We start from the raw sequence: 17,242 nt of genomic DNA on the forward strand, positions 1-17,242 counted from the left end.
GGAGTCCCAATAGAATGACATTGGATATAATAATAACTGCGGCGCTTCACTTCTCCCCGGCAGATTTCTGATAGGTAACAGGGTGAACGTCCTTTCAAAAACATGCTGTTCCACGCCGCCCTCCTTTCCCTCGGCGCAGTCGGTGCTCTTGGGCATGCTGTGGTGGAAACTCCCACCCCGAGGAAGGTTTGACATCCAACATTTATCTAAGGCCACAAGAAACCTGACCACAATCATTAGCCAGGGAGCTTATCCGATGAACTCTGTGGTGCTGCGGTATCAAAAATACTGAACAGAGGTAATAGCTATGCTCCGACGTTTCGATGATATGTCTGTCAATGATTAACCCCCCGTCTTTGGAACAGATCTTGCCGGTCCCATTGAGAACGCTGCCGAAGTTGCCGACGCTGATTACAACTGCGACGTTTATATTTGCCGAGGATACCAGTACGGGGATAACGAAGCTAGTCTTCACACATTTAGTGCTGGGGACGTCGTCGATTTTCATATCGACATGGTTGCCGGCCATAGACCCGGATACGCAGTATGTGGGCCACTCGCTCTTCATGTCCCGCGATGACTAACAGTGATAGAACGTGTCGGTGATCGACCCAGTTAACAACGTCGTTCTCGGCAGTCCGTTGAAAACATGGGAGGCGTGGCCTGTCAACAATCCCGGCCCAGACCGGGATGATAGTACGTATTTGCTCTGCATCGTCGGTGGGATTATTTTCAAATTCTAACCTGTCTGCAGTTAACTTCAGCGTCACCATTCCAGAAAGCCTGGCCGACACCTGTACCGAGGGCGGGAAGTGCGTTATTCAATGGTATTGGTACGCGATCGGTAACTCTCAAACCTATGAGAGCTGCGTCGACTTTGTCATCGGTGCTTGAGACATGATGACCGGAGGTGTCAAGGGCACAAAATGCTCTATGGCTATGGTGGTTGGAACAGACCGTATCATCTCCCCAGGCAACGACGCGTTTGGGGCTTTTGCATAAAGGACATGTACTTATGCAGTTGCTAGTAATAGTTAACGGGCAGAGTCAGAATAAACCGGGTCTCTTCCGATTGTCACAGGGGGTGAAACCGCGACCTCCCGCTGGGGCTCGGGCCGCCCCTCGTTATGCAGTCCACACCCTGCGTCGACAAGTACTCCACTGTTGGGCATCTACAAGTACCCGCTCGGGCGGTGTCCGATATTCCGCGTCTCGTGCCTAACTGCTCGGGCTGAGGGACCTACTGACTCTGGGGTCCGAGGAACACTGGACGTTGCTTGTCTAGTAGGTATGGTGGTTAGTTCGCAACGTTTTTTAAGCTTTGAATCTATCGCTGGGGATGGGTAGGTACCTATTCGAGCCACCTCCTGCGTGTTCTTTGGACAGGTTGGCCGCTTGGCTTGGTGAAGGGGCTTCGCACAACGGAAACGGACCTCGAGGGGGTGAAGGAACCGATGTAACGTTGGATCCCGAATGAGCGTGCCGAGACCCCTGAGGGTTGCCGACGATCGACAACTCGATCGCTCGTCGAGTCCAGACCCGGCAATTGCTATGAAGGCGCCCGCGCTCCACGGAAAATGCCATGGCCCGGTTCAAAAGATGAAGGGCCAGGGCTATCACGTCACTGTATCGTCCGGGCGACCCTTCGGCAGCGTCTGGGGATCGACCCTTGAATTAAGACACTTCAATAGGTATGTAGGGAGTTCCGAGGCGTTGTCGACAGCTTCACCAGCCACACCGAGGATGGATCACCGAAACAAGATTTGCGGGAACGGCAGACTCATCGATTCTTAGGTTCCCATTGGGAAGTTTCCCCCGTGCCGACATCCGACACCGTTTCCACGTGGCCTGCAACTCCACTTCTCACCGGCTCTGTCGAGTGCGAATGCACCCCCCTCCTTGTGAAACCCCTCACAAAGTATCCAGATACCGTGCTTCTTCATAGAGGTACCCATGACCCCTGTCTTCTCCTAGCAAGCAATCCATCCCCGTCTCCCACCCCCCATCCCGACATCTAGGATCCCGCGACACACCCCGCCAAAATGGCTCCTTTAGTCTGGCTCATCACGGGCTGCTCGTCCGGCTTTGGCGCCCAGTTTGTGCACTCAGCTCTCGCCTGTGGGGACAAGGTCATCGCGACGGGACGCAACGCGGCGACGAAGCTGAAACACTTGGAGGGCACCGGCGCGGCCATCGTTGACTTGGACGTCAGCCTACCCGAGGCTGAGGTCAAGAAAATCGTCGACGAGGCAGCCAAGATCTATGGCCGGATCGACGTGCTGATCAACAACGCCGGTTATGGCCTGTTTGGAGCTGTCGAGGAAACGAGGCAAGTACCTACCTACGTAACTAGCCTGGAAGTCCCGCAGAAGGGTACATGTAGGGGAAGGTGAACAACCGGTGGCTAACGGTTGCGTGTCGAGGCGCCGAATAGGAACGAGGATTACCAAAAGCTCTTCAGCGTGAATGTCTTTGGCGCCCTCTCCGTCACTCGCGCGGTACTTCCGTACATGCGCGCCCAGCAGTCCGGCACCATTGCCTTTGTCGGTTCCATGTATGCTTGGTGGACACCCGCCATGGTGACGATATACGGCGCGGCGAAGGCGGCACTCAAAGGTGAGTGCATTGTACGGCGGCGATCTAGCCGGCCTTATTACTCTCGACTCTAGGTTGGTTGCTTACACCCCCCGCGCAGCCATCGTCGACGGTCTCGCCGCCGAGGTTGCCCCGTTCGGCATCCGCACCATCGACTTCGAGCCGGGATATTTCCACACTCCGCTTACGGAGCTGGCAAAGCTCGTCCAATATGCTTCCACCGCACCGTCGCTGGACGCGTATGCGGGCCACCGTGCGGGAATGGTCGCTCTGGCGCAGTCCCTTGACGGCAACGAGCGCGGCGACGTCAAGAAGGGCGTCGAGCTGATGGTGGACGTCATCCGCGGCGAAGGGTGTGCCGGCGGCGGAAGAAAGGTGCCCTCGAGGCTGCCGATTGGGGACGACGCCGTGAGAGTGGTTGAGGGCGCGTGTCATAATATGCTGAAGGTGATCGATGCGTGGAGATCTGATGTGGCTGGGACGACCGATAGGGATGAGTTTAAGGGCGAGAACGGGTTCGAAGCTGTTGTAACGGTACCGGATGTCGAGTTGTGAAGGGCTAGTTCATGGCGCGATTAGGGATATTTGATCCAGGCCGGACTCGCGTCGTGCCAGGGGTGCCAGGAGTAACAAATACGATTAGGAATATAACCCGGGTTGTTCTCCTTTTGCGTGGTCGGTGTCTTTGATGCAGTGTAGGGGACTTCTAGGTACAAGCGTAAGAGAGCTGCCTGAGCGTTATGCGGGGAGTCTATATAGAGCTCGGTGCTTACCATATTGGATCACTCAGACGCAGGTCTCATGTTCGAGGTGGAGTGTGTTTCCCCGCGTAACAGCTCGTGGCCACAGCGCGGGACCTTGAACTTGCTTAAAGCTGACGCCCTGAGCGATGGCTATCAGGCGAGCTCCCTCTGGCTAGCGGGAAATGGCGCCATGGTGGATATTGAAACAAATTCCAAGACTCCAAATTGCATCCGAAACTGGGGCTGATCGGTAATCACTCGTGCCAACGTGCAGGGGTCGTATTCTTGGGGCTCTGCTGAGAAATCGACTAAGAACCCACATCTCGGACGAATGTTCTCGGATCCTTTGCACGTCGTCCGCACACAAACGGTCAAATGTTCTCGGTCCCTTTTCACTTGTCGTGTACGTATATAATCTCTACCACCTCCTCGATTCCATCAATAGCTTGCCAGTGACTCTTTGACAACCGACACGCCCAGTACCTCCACAAAGAACTTCCCCTGACACAGACACACACCCAACCTTTCACCACTCATCACACACCATGACCGTTGTTCTGATCACGGGTGCTGGCAGGGGCATTGGACGGGCCATCACTGAGGCATATCTTGCCCGACCGAACCACACTGTCATCGGCAGCGTCCGCAACAAGGCCGACCCCAAGTACCAGGACCTCAGGAGCTTTCCCGTCGCCAGCGGCTCCAAGCTCATTCTCGTCAGCATTGAGGGGACTTCTCTGACGGACCCGCAGCAGGCTGTCGACGACATCAAGGCAGCCGGGATCGACCACGTGGATGTCGTGATTGCCAACGCCGCTGTCTCGCCACCTTTGGTGCCCATGGATACCATCCCGATCAAGGATGTGGAGGAGTGCTTCCGCACCAACACCCTCTCCCCTCTCCTCCTCTTTCAGGCGCTCAAGCCGCTCCTTGACAGGTCGACTTCGCCCAAGTGGATGTCGGTGTCCTCGGCCGTTGGATCTATCACCAACATCCCTGTCTTCGGCCTGTATGCTGTAAGTGCATATGGGATCTCCAAGGCCGGTCTGAACTGGTTCACCATGTAAGTACTCTTATCACCTACGGGACATGCTCACATCAACTGCTAACCTCGGGTCTGAAAAGGGGCCTTCACACCGGCAACGAGAAGCTTATTGCGTTCTCGGTCCATCCTGGGTAAGTTACTTTCGATTCCCCGCACCAAGTTGTCGACCAACTCAATACTGACACTACGGGCAGCTTGGTCCAAACCGAGATGGGGAACGAAGGAGCCCGCAGCATAGGCATGGAGCTCGCGCCAACTACGATTGAACAGTCCGTCTCAAGGTTGCTCGCTTCTGTAAGTTTCATCTTCTCAAGGGTAGCACCCGTACGCCTTTGACACTAACCCGGCGCCAGGTTGACCAAGCAACGCGTGAGAAGACGTCTGGGAAATTTATCAACCTCGATGATGGCTCGGAGATCCCTTACTAAATGGTTGGATGTCGCCGTCGAATGGATGTGGTTTGGTATCATTAGGCATCTTTGGTTTTTATAAATGACAATTACAGTTATTAAGTAGGTAATTTCATGTCCATTTTTAGGTGCGGTGTGCTTTAGAATGTGACCTCCGTCGGCAAAATACCTTCGTACCAGGGGAGAAGTTCTCGAGAAAACGTGCCGACGCTAGAGATCTTCGACGGCCCTCCTGCAGCATGACAGTAAGGTAACCAAAGGCTTTGAGGTCCATAGTGCTTACTACCTTGCAAAATCTCTCCCACCGAAGCACCGGATGAGCTGCCAAGAACTTGCCAAACCGAGTCTCCGAGTCTCATTCTCATTTTCGACAACGCACAATGCGTATAAGGAGGTAGGTAGCTCGGTAACAATGCATATAACCGGAGTAGAACTGACGAGCCCAACCGGGCAGTGCATCGGGAGGACATGCACCGTGCTAGCAGCACGTCCATCAGGTCATCTGCTTGGCGCGCGTTGGACTTGATGTGTTGGCACCAGACGACACTTCCTCCATCAATATCGCGCGCCTTTCCCTAGCACGTCACATTTTGTCAGCCGAACCCCATAAGAGCCAGTCCATGCCGATCTAGGACCCGAGATGCGATAACTGCAAACCTACAAAACAAATATGTCTGACCCTACGCCGGTCCGCCCGGCAACTCCGGAGATAATAGCTGCCATACGTGAGGCTGCCGCGCACGAGCGACTCCTTCGTGCCGCGGCCGAAGTCAAACCAACCGCAGAAGAGAGAGCAGCAGAGCTAGAGGCACGATCCGACGGCCTTTACCTTCGCGACTTAGCAGCGCACCCGAAGCGCGAGTTCCCCCACGGGGTCTTCGACCCAGAACAACAGCGTCGGTCTCGCCAAAGGCTACGTTGGTTGCCGACCCGTTTCTTGCTCGGGCACTACCGCCCCCGTGCATGGGGCTATACCATCCTGCGAGCCACATACGCCGACAACGACGCCGCCGTAGATGCCGCTGTCGATGCGCTTAGTCGCTTCATGCGTGGCGAAGCCGGGCGCGAAAATCGTGGGGTAACAGGCGAGCTCCAGCGACTCAAGCTTAACCGCCAGCTGCCAGAGGGCATGCCCGACACGGCCGACGAGAGGCCGGCGGAGGAGTACTTCGTCAAGCGCTTCAACACGGAGCTGGTGCAGGACAAGAGCGAGCTCGACGGCGCCAGCATCGCCCAGATGTGTGCCTATTTCCGTCGCTGGGCTCTCACGCGCTGGCACAAGGAGGAGATCTACTTCACGGCCGCGTCGCCGCGGCTCAAGTCGGCGATCCTCTTCGACGCAGAGACGGTCGCACACCTACAAGGTCTCGCGGCGCGCGGGCTCGTTGGTGATCGGGACGTGTATGAAGCGGGGAAGGAGTTTTGGGTCAAGATGGTCGAGGCGGAACCGGAGAAGCGGAATATGAGGCCGGGCTTGTCGGATTGTTTCCGCGTGCCGGTCGGGTTGCTGGAGGATTATTGGTTCGTAAGGGATGCGCGTCACCCGGCCACTGAGATGATGTGGAAGACGGACGAACGGTTTCCCGGCGAGCTGTTCTTCACTACGGGATAGACCTCTAGCACTCCCAGATGACCTCTAAACACCAGCCCGGAACCTAGGCGGACTTAGATGCACAACGAGGGCCGTGGACGCCTAAGCGGTGCAGCTATTGCGCCAACCAAACCCAAAACCCTTAAGTGGCCTTTTTAACCGCGTACATGTAGGGTGAGCAATAACATGACATAAGTCGCGTGCAGGCGTTGTGCACGTGTATAAGTTGTCGTCATCCCCATGCCATGATGTCAGTCGCCTGGGTAGCCACACCCATACAGCTCGTGGCAACTACTAAAACTGGGTTTGGAGCGGTGTCCTCCAGCCCCTAACACTAACAAAACTTTCTTTTTCTCTCCAAATTAAAGTCATCAATTTTGCTTCCCGTTCAGCTAATCGCTAGTCGTCGCCATGGCGGACAGGCACAACACGACGAGACGGTATGCAATGATCCTTCGAGGCTCGACAAAACACCAACCCCCATGCTGGACGGCTCTGCCCGCAGAGATCCGCCTCCTGATTCTCGAGGCAATCACGCAGAAGAGGCATACCGGCTGGGCTTCATCGGCAGCCGTCTGCAAAGAATGGCAGTTTGTTATCGAGAAGGAAAACTTCTGCCAGCTAAACCTGGACATACCTTGTCTGGACGATTTCGAACGCATTGGGGGTCGGCGGCAACACCTCGTCTACAATATCTCGCTCGATATTGAGTTACCGTGCTACACATGCCGATGTTGTTACACGACCGAGTCCGAGACGTGGGGGCGGCGAAACTCGTCCATCGTTAGCAAAGGCATCTGGAAACTGTTTTCCATCCTCAGCGACTGGAAGTCGGCGAGGCAGAAAGGCCTGGCGTTGGAGCTCAGCGCACACTCACCTAGCGACTCAGACCACTGGTTCAAACATTACCGTTTTGACTTGAGTCTTGTGGGTGATGACGATGACGACCTAGTTTCTGGTCAGGACATGGGCTCTACACCGTTAGACGATCCAAAGCATGGCTGGAAGAATTCCCAACAGGAGACGCCACCACCGAAGTTGGCCGTGATGCGCTTGTTTTCGGCCATCAACCTGCGGTTTCCAGCCGAACTTCCTCGAGTGGACGCCGTCACTCGATTCACTATCCGCAGGCAGCTCCGACGCCGAATCCAGCCTGTAGCATTGCAGCTTGTGCTGGACAAGCTCATAGGCTTGGAACATATGGTCTACGAGCCCTGGAGGGTGTGGAACAGGTCATGCGCCCAGGTAGTCGACCAGGGTGCGTACTTATGTGACTACCTATGCAGACGGCATATCCCTACCTCGCTAACACCAGTACATCCGGATGACAGAATACGCATTCATGATTCAAAACGGCCTCCCCAAAACTCTCAAGACAATATCCATATTTGAAGACTTCGACGACAGCCTTGTGGCTACTTTGGCTGACCCCGGGTGGTTCGGGCCCATGTTTCCCGTCGACTCTGTCCGCATCGGCGATCCTCATATTGGCGCAGCCTTTGCCTCCCGAAGCCTCGACCTCGAACAGCTTTCGGGGTCGTACCTATCTAACGCCGAGGACTTCTTTGGCGCCTGCTTGCAGACCTGGACTTGGGAGCACCTGCGGACGCTAGCCCTGACATCGGCGTTGCTACAACCCGCGGGTGGCCACGACAAAGTCTACGCTCTACTATCCAGCGCTGCCGCTACGGCGCTGCAAATGCCCATGCTGCATACTCTGGTGCTATGGAATGGCACAAGGGGCAACGCCTGCGCGTTTGTATACCACTACCCAGACAGAGGCAGCCCATACATCGCATGGCGAGGCACGTGGGATCTAGAGCTCACCCACGCGGTCGTGGAGGCGTGGCAAGCCGTTGCCTCTCAAGTCCGCCCGTGGAAGCTCGCCATAGAGAAGCAGTATATCCGAGGGGGGGTTGATTCCCACGCCGATGCTATCCATCGTTTGGCTTTACCCTGTCCAGTGGTTGCGCCTACATCCCTGTGGCAGATGAGGCGGGAGAGAGCCTACCAAAGAGTGTGATACACAATGAGCCCAGCAACCACGATGTTCACACGTCTCTCTTCCGAGCCTCGTACTGGGGCCAGTGTGGAAGCCCAGTCACCCTCTGGCCAAAAGAAAAAGAGAAAAAGAGGAAAAAAAGCCGAAGTTGAAACAAAAGGTCAAGCAAAGATAAATGAAAGAAATGTGGAAAACCAGATCAAATAAACGACATCGAGTGAAAAGAGAAGATGGAGTTATGTAGCTTCTTTGGGCTTTTGAGTGGCTTGTGTTTCGTCCTTACCTGTAAGTTTAACAGTCGACGTCCGTCTGCAGTTAGAGGCCGAATTTTGTTACCCACGGCGTGCCAGTCCATTCTCAGTGTCGTGTGTCTTTGGACTTTTTGTCTCCATTCCCACTCACACCTTGGCCGGTTGTGAGGGGCCCTCCGCTCTCCCAGGCGCCCGTTAATATTTTGAACGATACTCAACTTCACATCATTTAGGCGACAACGACAATCTCATTGAGAAATAAGGAACAAGTCGAGATAGGATTACCCAAAACCGCCAACCAAAAACAAACGCCCATCGCCACCTACTCACCACTTACCCACCACCACACCCCTACCCTGCCTACCCTTCAACTCTCTCCCACCGGCAATGGAACCTACCCCCTCATACTCTGATACAAATCCTTCAACACCCCACTCTCATTCTGCAACAGCTCCTCCGGATGGCCCGCCTCCACCACCCTGCCCTGCTCCAGCACGACAACCAGATCAAAATCCAGGATATGCTCCAGCCGATGCAGCACCTCAATAACCGTCTTGCCCTTCAGGTCGCGCGCCACAATCTCCCGCACCAGCATCTCCGTCTCGTGGTCCATGCTGCTCGTGAACTCGTCCATGAGCACGATATGCGACTCGCCCCGTTGGAACAGGCCCCGCGCCAGGCAGAAGAGCTGCTGCTGGCCGATGGAGAGCCGCTCTTCCGGGTTGAGCGGGCTGGAGAGCGTGGTGGGGGCATCGGCGTCGGCTTTCTTCTTGGCGGCCGCTTCTTCTTCGGGGGAGAGCTTCTTGGGCTTTTTGGCCTTCTTCTGCTTCTTCTGCTTCTCGTTTTGGACGGAGGCGGGGTGGACCTCGGTGGTCTCGGAGATCTGGGTGATGGACAGGTTGGAGGGGTCGGTGACGGCGATCTCGCGGATGAGGAGGGAGTCACAGGAGGCCGAGGGCGAAGTGGACGCGGTGGGCTTGCGGGTGAAGAGGGCATCCCAGATGCCGACCTTGCGGAGTAGGGTCTCGATCAGCTCGTCGGTTTCTTCGGGCGTGTGCGACGGGTTCGCTTCGTCCCACATGACCATGTTGGCGCGGATCGAGTCGTGGATGAAGAGCGACTTTTGCGGGAGCGTCATGATGCGCTTCCGCAGGGAGTCGCGCGAGATGCGGCTGACGTCTAGGCCATCGATGATCACGCTGCCGGAGTTCAGGTCGAGACAGCGGAGGAGGGTCGCCAAAAGGGAGGATTTACCGCTGTGGAGCCGTGAGCGACGATTCAACCGGGACAGAGGGGCAACGGGGGCATACCTTCCACTGCGGCCGCAGATAGCCACTTTGGTACCCGGAGCGATGTACAGATTGATGTCGCAAACCGCCGGTGGCAGTTGGGGACTGTTACGGTCAAAGTCAGCTTAGACCCTAGCCGCGTGTTGCGTGTTACATACCTGTACGACGCGGAGACGTGCTGTAGCTCAATCCCTCCCTGGGCCGGCCAGCCAGGATGGGGAGGAGGTAGCGAGAACTTCTCCTCGGGCTCGACATCCTTGTTAAAGCGCCTGATGCGTGCCACGGCACCAATTGACGTCTCGAGGTTCGCCCAGAACGTGATGAGGTACTTAAAGCTGGTGCTCAGGGAAATCTAGCACGGGTCAGCACATTTACCGCCGACCAGCTATTATGGGCACCTACCAGGTTCACCAATGCCAAACCCAGGAAACCCAAAGACTGCGAAGACCGGAACGTCACAGCCAGCGTGGTGACCAAGATCGCCAAAAGCATCACCACAAAGTCCAGAATCATCTTCAGCCACACCTGGACTGAGACCAGCATGTAGTGTGCTCGTTGGGAGTAGTTCAGTAGCTCCGTGTTGCGAGAAGAGAACTCTCCGGTCCGGTCAAACGCTCTGATGGAGACAATGCCGTTGATGGTCTCCAAAAGGAATGATGACAGCGGGGCCTTCGCCTCGATATCCATGAGACGCAGCTGCTTGGACGTCCGAAGATAGAACTTCTGGATAACCCAGAGGATGATGATCAAAACGGGGATCGAGATGGACACATATTGGGATGAGATCATGACGATGACGGTTTCGGCACAAACACCAAAGAAGGAGGTCGTGGTGTTCACCAACGCCATCGGCAACTCATCGTCGATGAGCATGATGTCCTGGATGAATCTGTGGGGTGTTAGCGAGGTGCATTAATCAGCTAGGGTTCGGCACGTACCTGTTGGCGATGGTGTGAGAGCCAACCGAAACGACGTAGGTAATGGATGCCCTAGACATGTTAGATCATTCCGTTGCATCAGGCCAGTCAGTACTCACTTCATCAAAGTCTCCAGCTGCCCCAAGTATAGCCTCAAGGACGAAGTTGGGAGGAGGACGTCAAAGAAGAACCTGAGGGCGTCGAGTCAGAATTACGACCAACGTACAAACAAGCTGGACGCTTCTTACACGCAAATACCACCCAAAAGGGAAACGCCGCCGACGATGAGGGCCGTAAAAACACCCATGTAGTAAGCGAGCGAAGCATCCTTGTCTTCCGCCCACATCTTGAGCCAAACAGCTAATCAGAAACGTCAGTCATGATCCGGGAAACGCCGCAGATGGCGCCCAACTCACTTTCAAACGATCGCTCGCCAGCTAGAATAGCCGCAAGAACGAAGAACAGCGTAATTCCCGCCACACCACAGGACTTGAGAAAGTAGCTGTAAACACCCCACTCCGAGGGGGCACGGCTCGCCTGGTTCTCTTCCTTATCCAGCGGCGCGTCCTTGAGGATGATCTTGCCGTCGCTAGTGACCTCGACGGCATCGCCTGCGCTCGCCGATGCCTTGGGCGCAGCCACACGGGAGAGGAGCGAGTCATCGAGACCACCGGTGGCGAGCAGTTCGTCGTAGGTGCCCCGGTGGGCAATCATGCCGTTGTTGATGACGAGGATGGTGTCGAAACGGGGGAGGAATTGCGCTGGTGAGGTGTTAGTGTGGGTGCAGGAGAGTAAGGGGTGGTGGGGACTTTACTGGAGTGTGTGACCAGTACCGCCGCGCAGTTCAGTTTGGCGAGAAGGCCGTTCTCCGAGAAGACGGCCGAGAAGATGTGCGTCGCTGACTTCCGGTCGAGACCGCTGAAAATGTCGTCCATGAGAAGGAGATCCGGCCTGCTGTAGACGGCGCGGGCGAGAGCCTACGGTTGTTAGTTCATATTTTGGGAAGTGCGTAAGACTGACGGAGAAACAGGACATACCACGCGACTCTTTTGCCCTCCACTCAACGCAGACCCGCCGCTTCCGACGCCGGTGTTGTCACCCTCGGCAAATCCAGTGATGTCTTGGCCGAGCGCACATGCTTCAACCACCCTGGCATACCACTCTTCCTCGAATGGCAGAGCGCCCACAATATTCTCCTTGACGCTCTGGTCCAGCAGCCAAGGCTCCTGGTCACAGAATGCCACCTTGAGGCCACGACGCATCTGACGCGTTCCGGAAATATGTTCAATCTCACCGAGGATAGCCTTCAATAGTGTCGACTTGCCGGACCCAACTCTGGTTGATGTTAGCAGCGTTCGGATTTGCTTACTCGACACATTCGGGAAACCTACGGTCCGATAACAGCCGTAAACGAGCGCGGTTGAACTGCCAAGGACATGACATAAAGCGCGGGCGCGTCCTCTCTGCCCTTCCAGCAAAACGTGGCATCCAAAATCTCGACCAGATTAACCATGGTGCTGTAGCGGGGACTGATGTCTTGGAGGCCCATGTCTTGCGGGAAGTAGGACTGGAAGTGGTCCATCGTGGCTCTCTCCTCGGGCTTGAGTGTGAAGGAGCTGGCGGATGACGTCTCCGAGATAGCGAAGGGACCGTTGTCGACTTCAAGCACGCGTTCCTCGTTGAGGAGGTCCTGAACTCGCCCCAGGCATTTGAACATGGAGACGAGAGCGGGTGTGCCCTGAATGAGGAGGAAGAGGGGATCCAGGGAGATACGGAGGAGAGCTAGCGCCGAGAAGAGGGTTTGGAAAGTCAGAGGAGTGCCGTAGATGTTGCTGATAATAGCAAATCCGCCGAAGGCAACGAGGATGGACAGTTCGGTTGACGCAGCGGCTGTGGTATGGGTTAGAACGCGGTATCGAATAATTTTCCGGTGGATGACTTACACAGTGTGATGATGATGGACAAAATCCGGCGGAATCGTCTACATCCCATTAGTTCCAAGTTGCGCCTAGAAAGGAGTTTATGGCGTACCGTCCGAGTTCGACCTCAATAAAGCGCAGCTTTTGAAGATTCTGCATGTAATCCGGCGCCAGACCGAGCATCTTGACCTCTTTGAAGCCGGTGATCATGAACATGGTAGATTTGACTCGGTCTTCCGTTGCATTGAGCCAAGCCACTTGTCGTGGGCCCAGCGGTGCGCTGCAAATTCCGGCCAAAACCATCATGACTAAGGTCCAAGGTCAGCTTAATTCCACTGGCAACGAGTCTTTGTGTGACTCACCAAGGGTGCAAAGAAGCGGCGCAAGGAAGCTGGGGTTGTGTTAGCATCCGTACTATCTTAGGACCGGGACGGCCGAGACTTACGCCAGCTGGATCTTCAGGTACAGCAAGTAAACGGCCACCGCAACAGTGATCATACTGGCCCAAATATCGTGCAAGATTTTGCTCCCTTCCATGATATGCTGCATATCCACATTGATCAGCGTAGCGGCCTTGCCCGAGTCGAGAGCAGCCAGCCTCATCTTCAACAGCTGGCGGTAGCAGGAGTCAATCAGCTGACTGCGCAGCTCAAGCGACAGCTTGTTGCACGCGTGAGCGTACCACGCATTGAAGAGCGCCATTAGCATGTACAGAACAGCAAAAGCGCCAATCAGCGCGTGGCCAACGTCGACCCGCTCGTGGTAGCCGGACCCTTGGACGAAGGTGAGCATGCGCTCCAGCAGCATCGGTTGGGTGAGCGTGAGGGCGACAATGATGATGCGGGGAAACACGGGGATGAGAAACTTCCCGGGCATGGACTTGATGAGCGTTACCAGCAGGGCCGATTTGGCGGTCTTGTTGGGGTTTTGCGCCCATCGTGCCCGGAAGCGCTCCCGCAGCAGTTCGGCGGACTCGTCATCGCGAGGGCCGGACAGATCCGAGGGGACGAGATACCGGGTGTAACCTAGTAAAGTCAGACATTAGTTTCTCGCTTCAGCTTGTTGTGCACTTTTCAGGGGTTGACAAACCGTTCCAAAGCGTCGAACCCAACCAAAAGAACATGGATCGACCATAGAAGCCAGCCATCTGCTCGAAGGTATACTTCTGTTTGACATCGGGGAAAACGAGTTTGTCTTTTCTGGCAGCTTCGGCTAGCACAAGTGCCAATTTGACGGCCAACGCTACCGACTCAGCGGCGGCAAGGGATGTGTGAGCCGAAGGGGGCATCAACCAGAGCGTCCGGACTCGGACGATATCGAACAGGGCCGTCAGTAGCAGATACAGCTCAATGATGAAGCTCGGCGCTACGCGGAATACATGTTCAAAGTAGCTAACGGCGGACAGTGGGAAGACGGCGACGAAGTTTAGCGCCGCCGCCGCCAGAGTCAGTTTCGTCCTAGGTGCTGCGGTGTCCGGGAGGGCCCATAACATCAAAACGGCGAGTTTTAAGAGACCCAGGGCGATAATCAGGCCCTATATGATGTTAGAAGCGTCGAACAAAGTTCAGTATGGGATGACTTACCTGCTTCAGCCAAAAGAGAATTCCATTGGCGGTTTGTCGCGGCCGACCAAACAGGAAAGCGACTTGAAGTGCTGCGGCGATGATCAACAGCACGGTAGGGAGGAGGGACAGGATGGACTCCTGGAAGGTGAGGGTGAAGTCCAGCCCGCCACGACATGCTGGCCCGGCCGAAGGGCCCCAGGTGTTGTCAATAGCGACGCAGTCCATGATCTGCGCGCCCTAGAGGTGAGGGCTGCCTGGTGGATTGTGTTAATGGCCCGAGTGACGATGAGGAGGGAATTGTGTACGGGAGATGACAAACCAGACAGAGGCGGTTGGAAGGGAGATGCGAGTACTGGATTCAGATGGCTTTGGAAGACAGGGGCATTGCCTACCCGACGAACTGGGACGATGGTCAGTCTCCTGGGAGAAAGAAGAGACGAGGGGTTGTGGCAAGAGAGAAGAAGTTTCATCCAGGGGGGGCAGCGATGGGGACAAAAAAGGGAGGGATCATCTCTCGCTTCATGTACCTCGATGGCCCCGTTCTGAACGATGAGGAAGGCGGTCAGCTAAGCCGAGCGAACCACCAGCCAAGAGGACGATGTCGTGTGATGTCCGTGTTGAGACGACCTGGGTTCCGGATGCAACGGCGTCCTGCGAGGGTCCGATAGTCGATACGAGGATGGTGGTGAGCACTCGGTGAGTCTATTTTGGTTTTGATATTGGAGGGTCGAGAAGAGGGGAGAGCAGGGGGCAGGGAAGTCGGAACGTGGTCGTCTTCAGGCGTGATCCCCGATACCACTTACAGCCTGAGAAGAAGCCGGCTGTCTGGCACCGTGGCGCGGGTCGAGGCGGGTATTGGTGGTAAAAGTAAGCATACCCGACTGAAGCGCACTAGCACACCATCAAGCATCGAACGACATGGCTCAACAGGGATAGCGGGAAGTAACGACGGGATGAGGTCGCCGAGGGTGTGTGTGGGGCTGAAGAAGGAAGAAAGGCTTGCCCATGATGCCGAAATGGGGTTGTTTACCAAGTCTGGGTATCAAGACACACACGATCGGATGTTTTTCAACCTTGATGTCGGGGCCAGCCATACAGAACCAGTCTGGGCAGACTCAGGTATGGGTGACTGCGAATGTAAGCCAAGGGGGCATTGTGCCCCGCAATGATTGACGAACTGGAGCTTGAATTGCGAAGGTGTGCCATTTTGGTTGCATCGCAACATCGTAGTGGGGGCGGTGCGGGTCGTTCTGCATTTGGAGTCACTCTGCAGCTGCAGATGCAACTGCAGACCCTTGCTTGAAGGTTTGCCGTGCCAGACCTTCACTTCGAACTTTCATGTGTGCGATGTCGTCCGACGTTGCTTTGTGGGAAGTGGGGAGCGGGAGAGTTCGGTCTGTGGTCAGAGAATAAGATGGCGCCGATCAGTGGATCGCTTTGCCGAACCAAGCTTAGCTTCCCGCTCAGCTGTTGTGCAAGGTGAAAAAGCTTGTCTTCATTTTGGCTGCTCTGGTTGGATAATGGCCACACCAGCAGGGTTTAACCCCAGCTCCACAGCTAAAAACAGCAACCTTTCCAAAAGCCAAGAGTAAGCTTTGCCGTCAGATCTGTCCGACATCTGTCAACCCTCTTCCAACTTCTAACGGCTGGAGAAAGGCTGGAAGACAGCCCCAGTGGCTCAGCGGGGGTTTTCTCCCAAATCAGCCTTGTTTCTTCTTCTTTTCTGCCATTCAACCCATACACCGCCGACAATTGACGTGATTTCCCCGCGTGCCCCACAGCCACGCGCTGAACTTGGCTTTGCCAAATTGTGGGAGAAAATAAACATAGCAAGTCGGGCAGCCAAGTAGGGTTAGCTTGAAAATATATTTAGGTGGCACGACCCACACACCTTTTTCAAATGGGCGGGTTCGAGAAAAACTTGGCTCGATCTCAGTGTGACAGTCCCAACTTCCATCAATCCGATCTGATGCCGTGCAACCCCAAAAACCGACCCAGCAAACGCGCGGGAAATCAACGCGTGCAGTGAAAGTACCTGGGATGTTTGTTTCACCCTTACAGGCCACGTTTAATTGCAGGATACACGCATGGCGTATTTCGTACGTTGTATTTGTTAAACGTTGTCGTATTTTGCATCATTTCTGCTCCACCATCAACATCGACGATTGCATATTCAGGACAGTCATTATCGAATTCATCACCACCACCAAACTGCGGACTCTGCAGTTCATGTACGTGCGAGCAAACAGAGGTCAGGCAAGACTGGGGCTCAGACGCTAGAGCAGTCACTTAGCTCACACCATATGCGCGCTTGCGGCGGAAGAGATCGGCGCGTTTTAGCCCCGATTTGTTCTTGTTAGCTGTGAGCTTAGTTCGAAGAAGCTACAGCCCCACGTGTGTTCCGGGCGCTCTCTCCCACCTTTCTCGAGCGAACCATCCCGAGCCACCCGCTGTGCCATCGGACATAGGCGTGGTGCCCTTGACCTTGCCCCTACCCTGCCATGCGTACATGGGCTCGACCTGTCCTATGGTGGCGCAGTGACTGCTGGCCACCAATGCTATCCTCGACTCACTTGTTATAGATCTCCACTCCGAACTTTTCCATGCTGTTCCCACCGCAAAGATACCTTCAGCTGCCGACGGCTCAGGATACCAACCATGCCATGTCATGGCCCCACGAGTCACCGGCATCCTGGCTGGCCCCGCCGTTCACTGATCGGTATCAAAAATAGTTACACCATGTTGACGGAAGTTGTCCTCCGGCCAATCGTTCCCTCTCCCGGTCTCAAGACCCCCATCCGCAGAGTGAACGGCCCTCAAACCACCAGCTCTGCCCTTGCAGAGCCATGCTCGCCATCGGGGTTCGAGATGTAATACGGCCCAACATACCCAATAGTAACACTCACCGTCACGGC

At 55.4% G+C, this 17,242-nt stretch overlaps 6 protein-coding genes across 6 annotated transcripts; 5 read left to right on the forward strand and 1 right to left on the reverse strand.

Annotated features, from left to right (window-relative positions):
• Positions 1 to 102: 102 nt before the first annotated feature.
• B0H64DRAFT_420398 (uncharacterized protein) lies at positions 103 to 894 on the forward strand (the record flags this gene model as incomplete). The annotated part of the gene is made up of 5 exons (XM_062805456.1): positions 103 to 186; positions 241 to 298; positions 366 to 544; positions 594 to 696; positions 755 to 894. The coding sequence occupies 5 exons, from the start codon at positions 103 to 105 to the stop codon at positions 892 to 894; spliced, it is 564 nt and encodes a 187-aa protein (XP_062655155.1).
• A 1,148-nt stretch (positions 895 to 2,042) lies between these two features.
• Positions 2,043 to 3,150, forward strand: B0H64DRAFT_330319 (uncharacterized protein; the record flags this gene model as incomplete). Its single annotated transcript, XM_062800932.1, has 3 exons — positions 2,043 to 2,305; positions 2,435 to 2,616; positions 2,696 to 3,150. The coding sequence occupies 3 exons, from the start codon at positions 2,043 to 2,045 to the stop codon at positions 3,148 to 3,150; spliced, it is 900 nt and encodes a 299-aa protein (XP_062655156.1).
• A 733-nt stretch (positions 3,151 to 3,883) lies between these two features.
• Positions 3,884 to 4,907, forward strand: B0H64DRAFT_367029 (uncharacterized protein; the record flags this gene model as incomplete). The annotated part of the gene is made up of 4 exons (XM_062801934.1): positions 3,884 to 4,401; positions 4,464 to 4,514; positions 4,578 to 4,677; positions 4,737 to 4,907. The coding sequence occupies 4 exons, from the start codon at positions 3,884 to 3,886 to the stop codon at positions 4,809 to 4,811; spliced, it is 744 nt and encodes a 247-aa protein (XP_062655157.1). The 3' UTR covers positions 4,812 to 4,907.
• A 321-nt stretch (positions 4,908 to 5,228) lies between these two features.
• Positions 5,229 to 6,579, forward strand: B0H64DRAFT_409644 (uncharacterized protein). Its single transcript, XM_062804727.1, has one exon. It carries the CDS (start codon positions 5,464 to 5,466, stop codon positions 6,403 to 6,405), a length of 942 nt encoding a protein of 313 aa, XP_062655158.1. The 5' UTR covers positions 5,229 to 5,463; the 3' UTR covers positions 6,406 to 6,579.
• Positions 6,580 to 6,632: 53 nt separating this feature from the next.
• Positions 6,633 to 8,696, forward strand: B0H64DRAFT_478377 (uncharacterized protein). Its single transcript, XM_062808247.1, has 2 exons — positions 6,633 to 7,642; positions 7,716 to 8,696. Exons 1-2 carry the CDS (start codon positions 6,796 to 6,798, stop codon positions 8,405 to 8,407), a joined length of 1,539 nt encoding a protein of 512 aa, XP_062655159.1. The 5' UTR covers positions 6,633 to 6,795; the 3' UTR covers positions 8,408 to 8,696.
• Positions 8,697 to 9,031: 335 nt separating this feature from the next.
• B0H64DRAFT_330175 (P-loop containing nucleoside triphosphate hydrolase protein) lies at positions 9,032 to 14,552 on the reverse strand (the record flags this gene model as incomplete). The annotated part of the gene is made up of 17 exons (XM_062800919.1): positions 9,032 to 9,893; positions 9,948 to 10,031; positions 10,085 to 10,278; positions 10,329 to 10,542; positions 10,865 to 10,915; positions 11,092 to 11,203; positions 11,260 to 11,604; positions 11,658 to 11,820; positions 11,881 to 12,178; positions 12,235 to 12,733; positions 12,787 to 12,824; positions 12,875 to 13,070; positions 13,125 to 13,153; positions 13,208 to 13,641; positions 13,757 to 13,787; positions 13,848 to 14,296; positions 14,346 to 14,552. 17 exons carry the CDS (start codon positions 14,550 to 14,552, stop codon positions 9,032 to 9,034), a joined length of 4,206 nt encoding a protein of 1,401 aa, XP_062655160.1.
• Positions 14,553 to 17,242: the final 2,690 nt, after the last annotated feature.

Source organism: Chaetomium fimeti, assembly GCF_033439085.1.
Source record: "Chaetomium fimeti strain CBS 168.71 chromosome Unknown B0H64scaffold_9, whole genome shotgun sequence".
Lineage (NCBI taxonomy): Eukaryota > Fungi > Ascomycota > Sordariomycetes > Sordariales > Chaetomiaceae > Chaetomium > Chaetomium fimeti.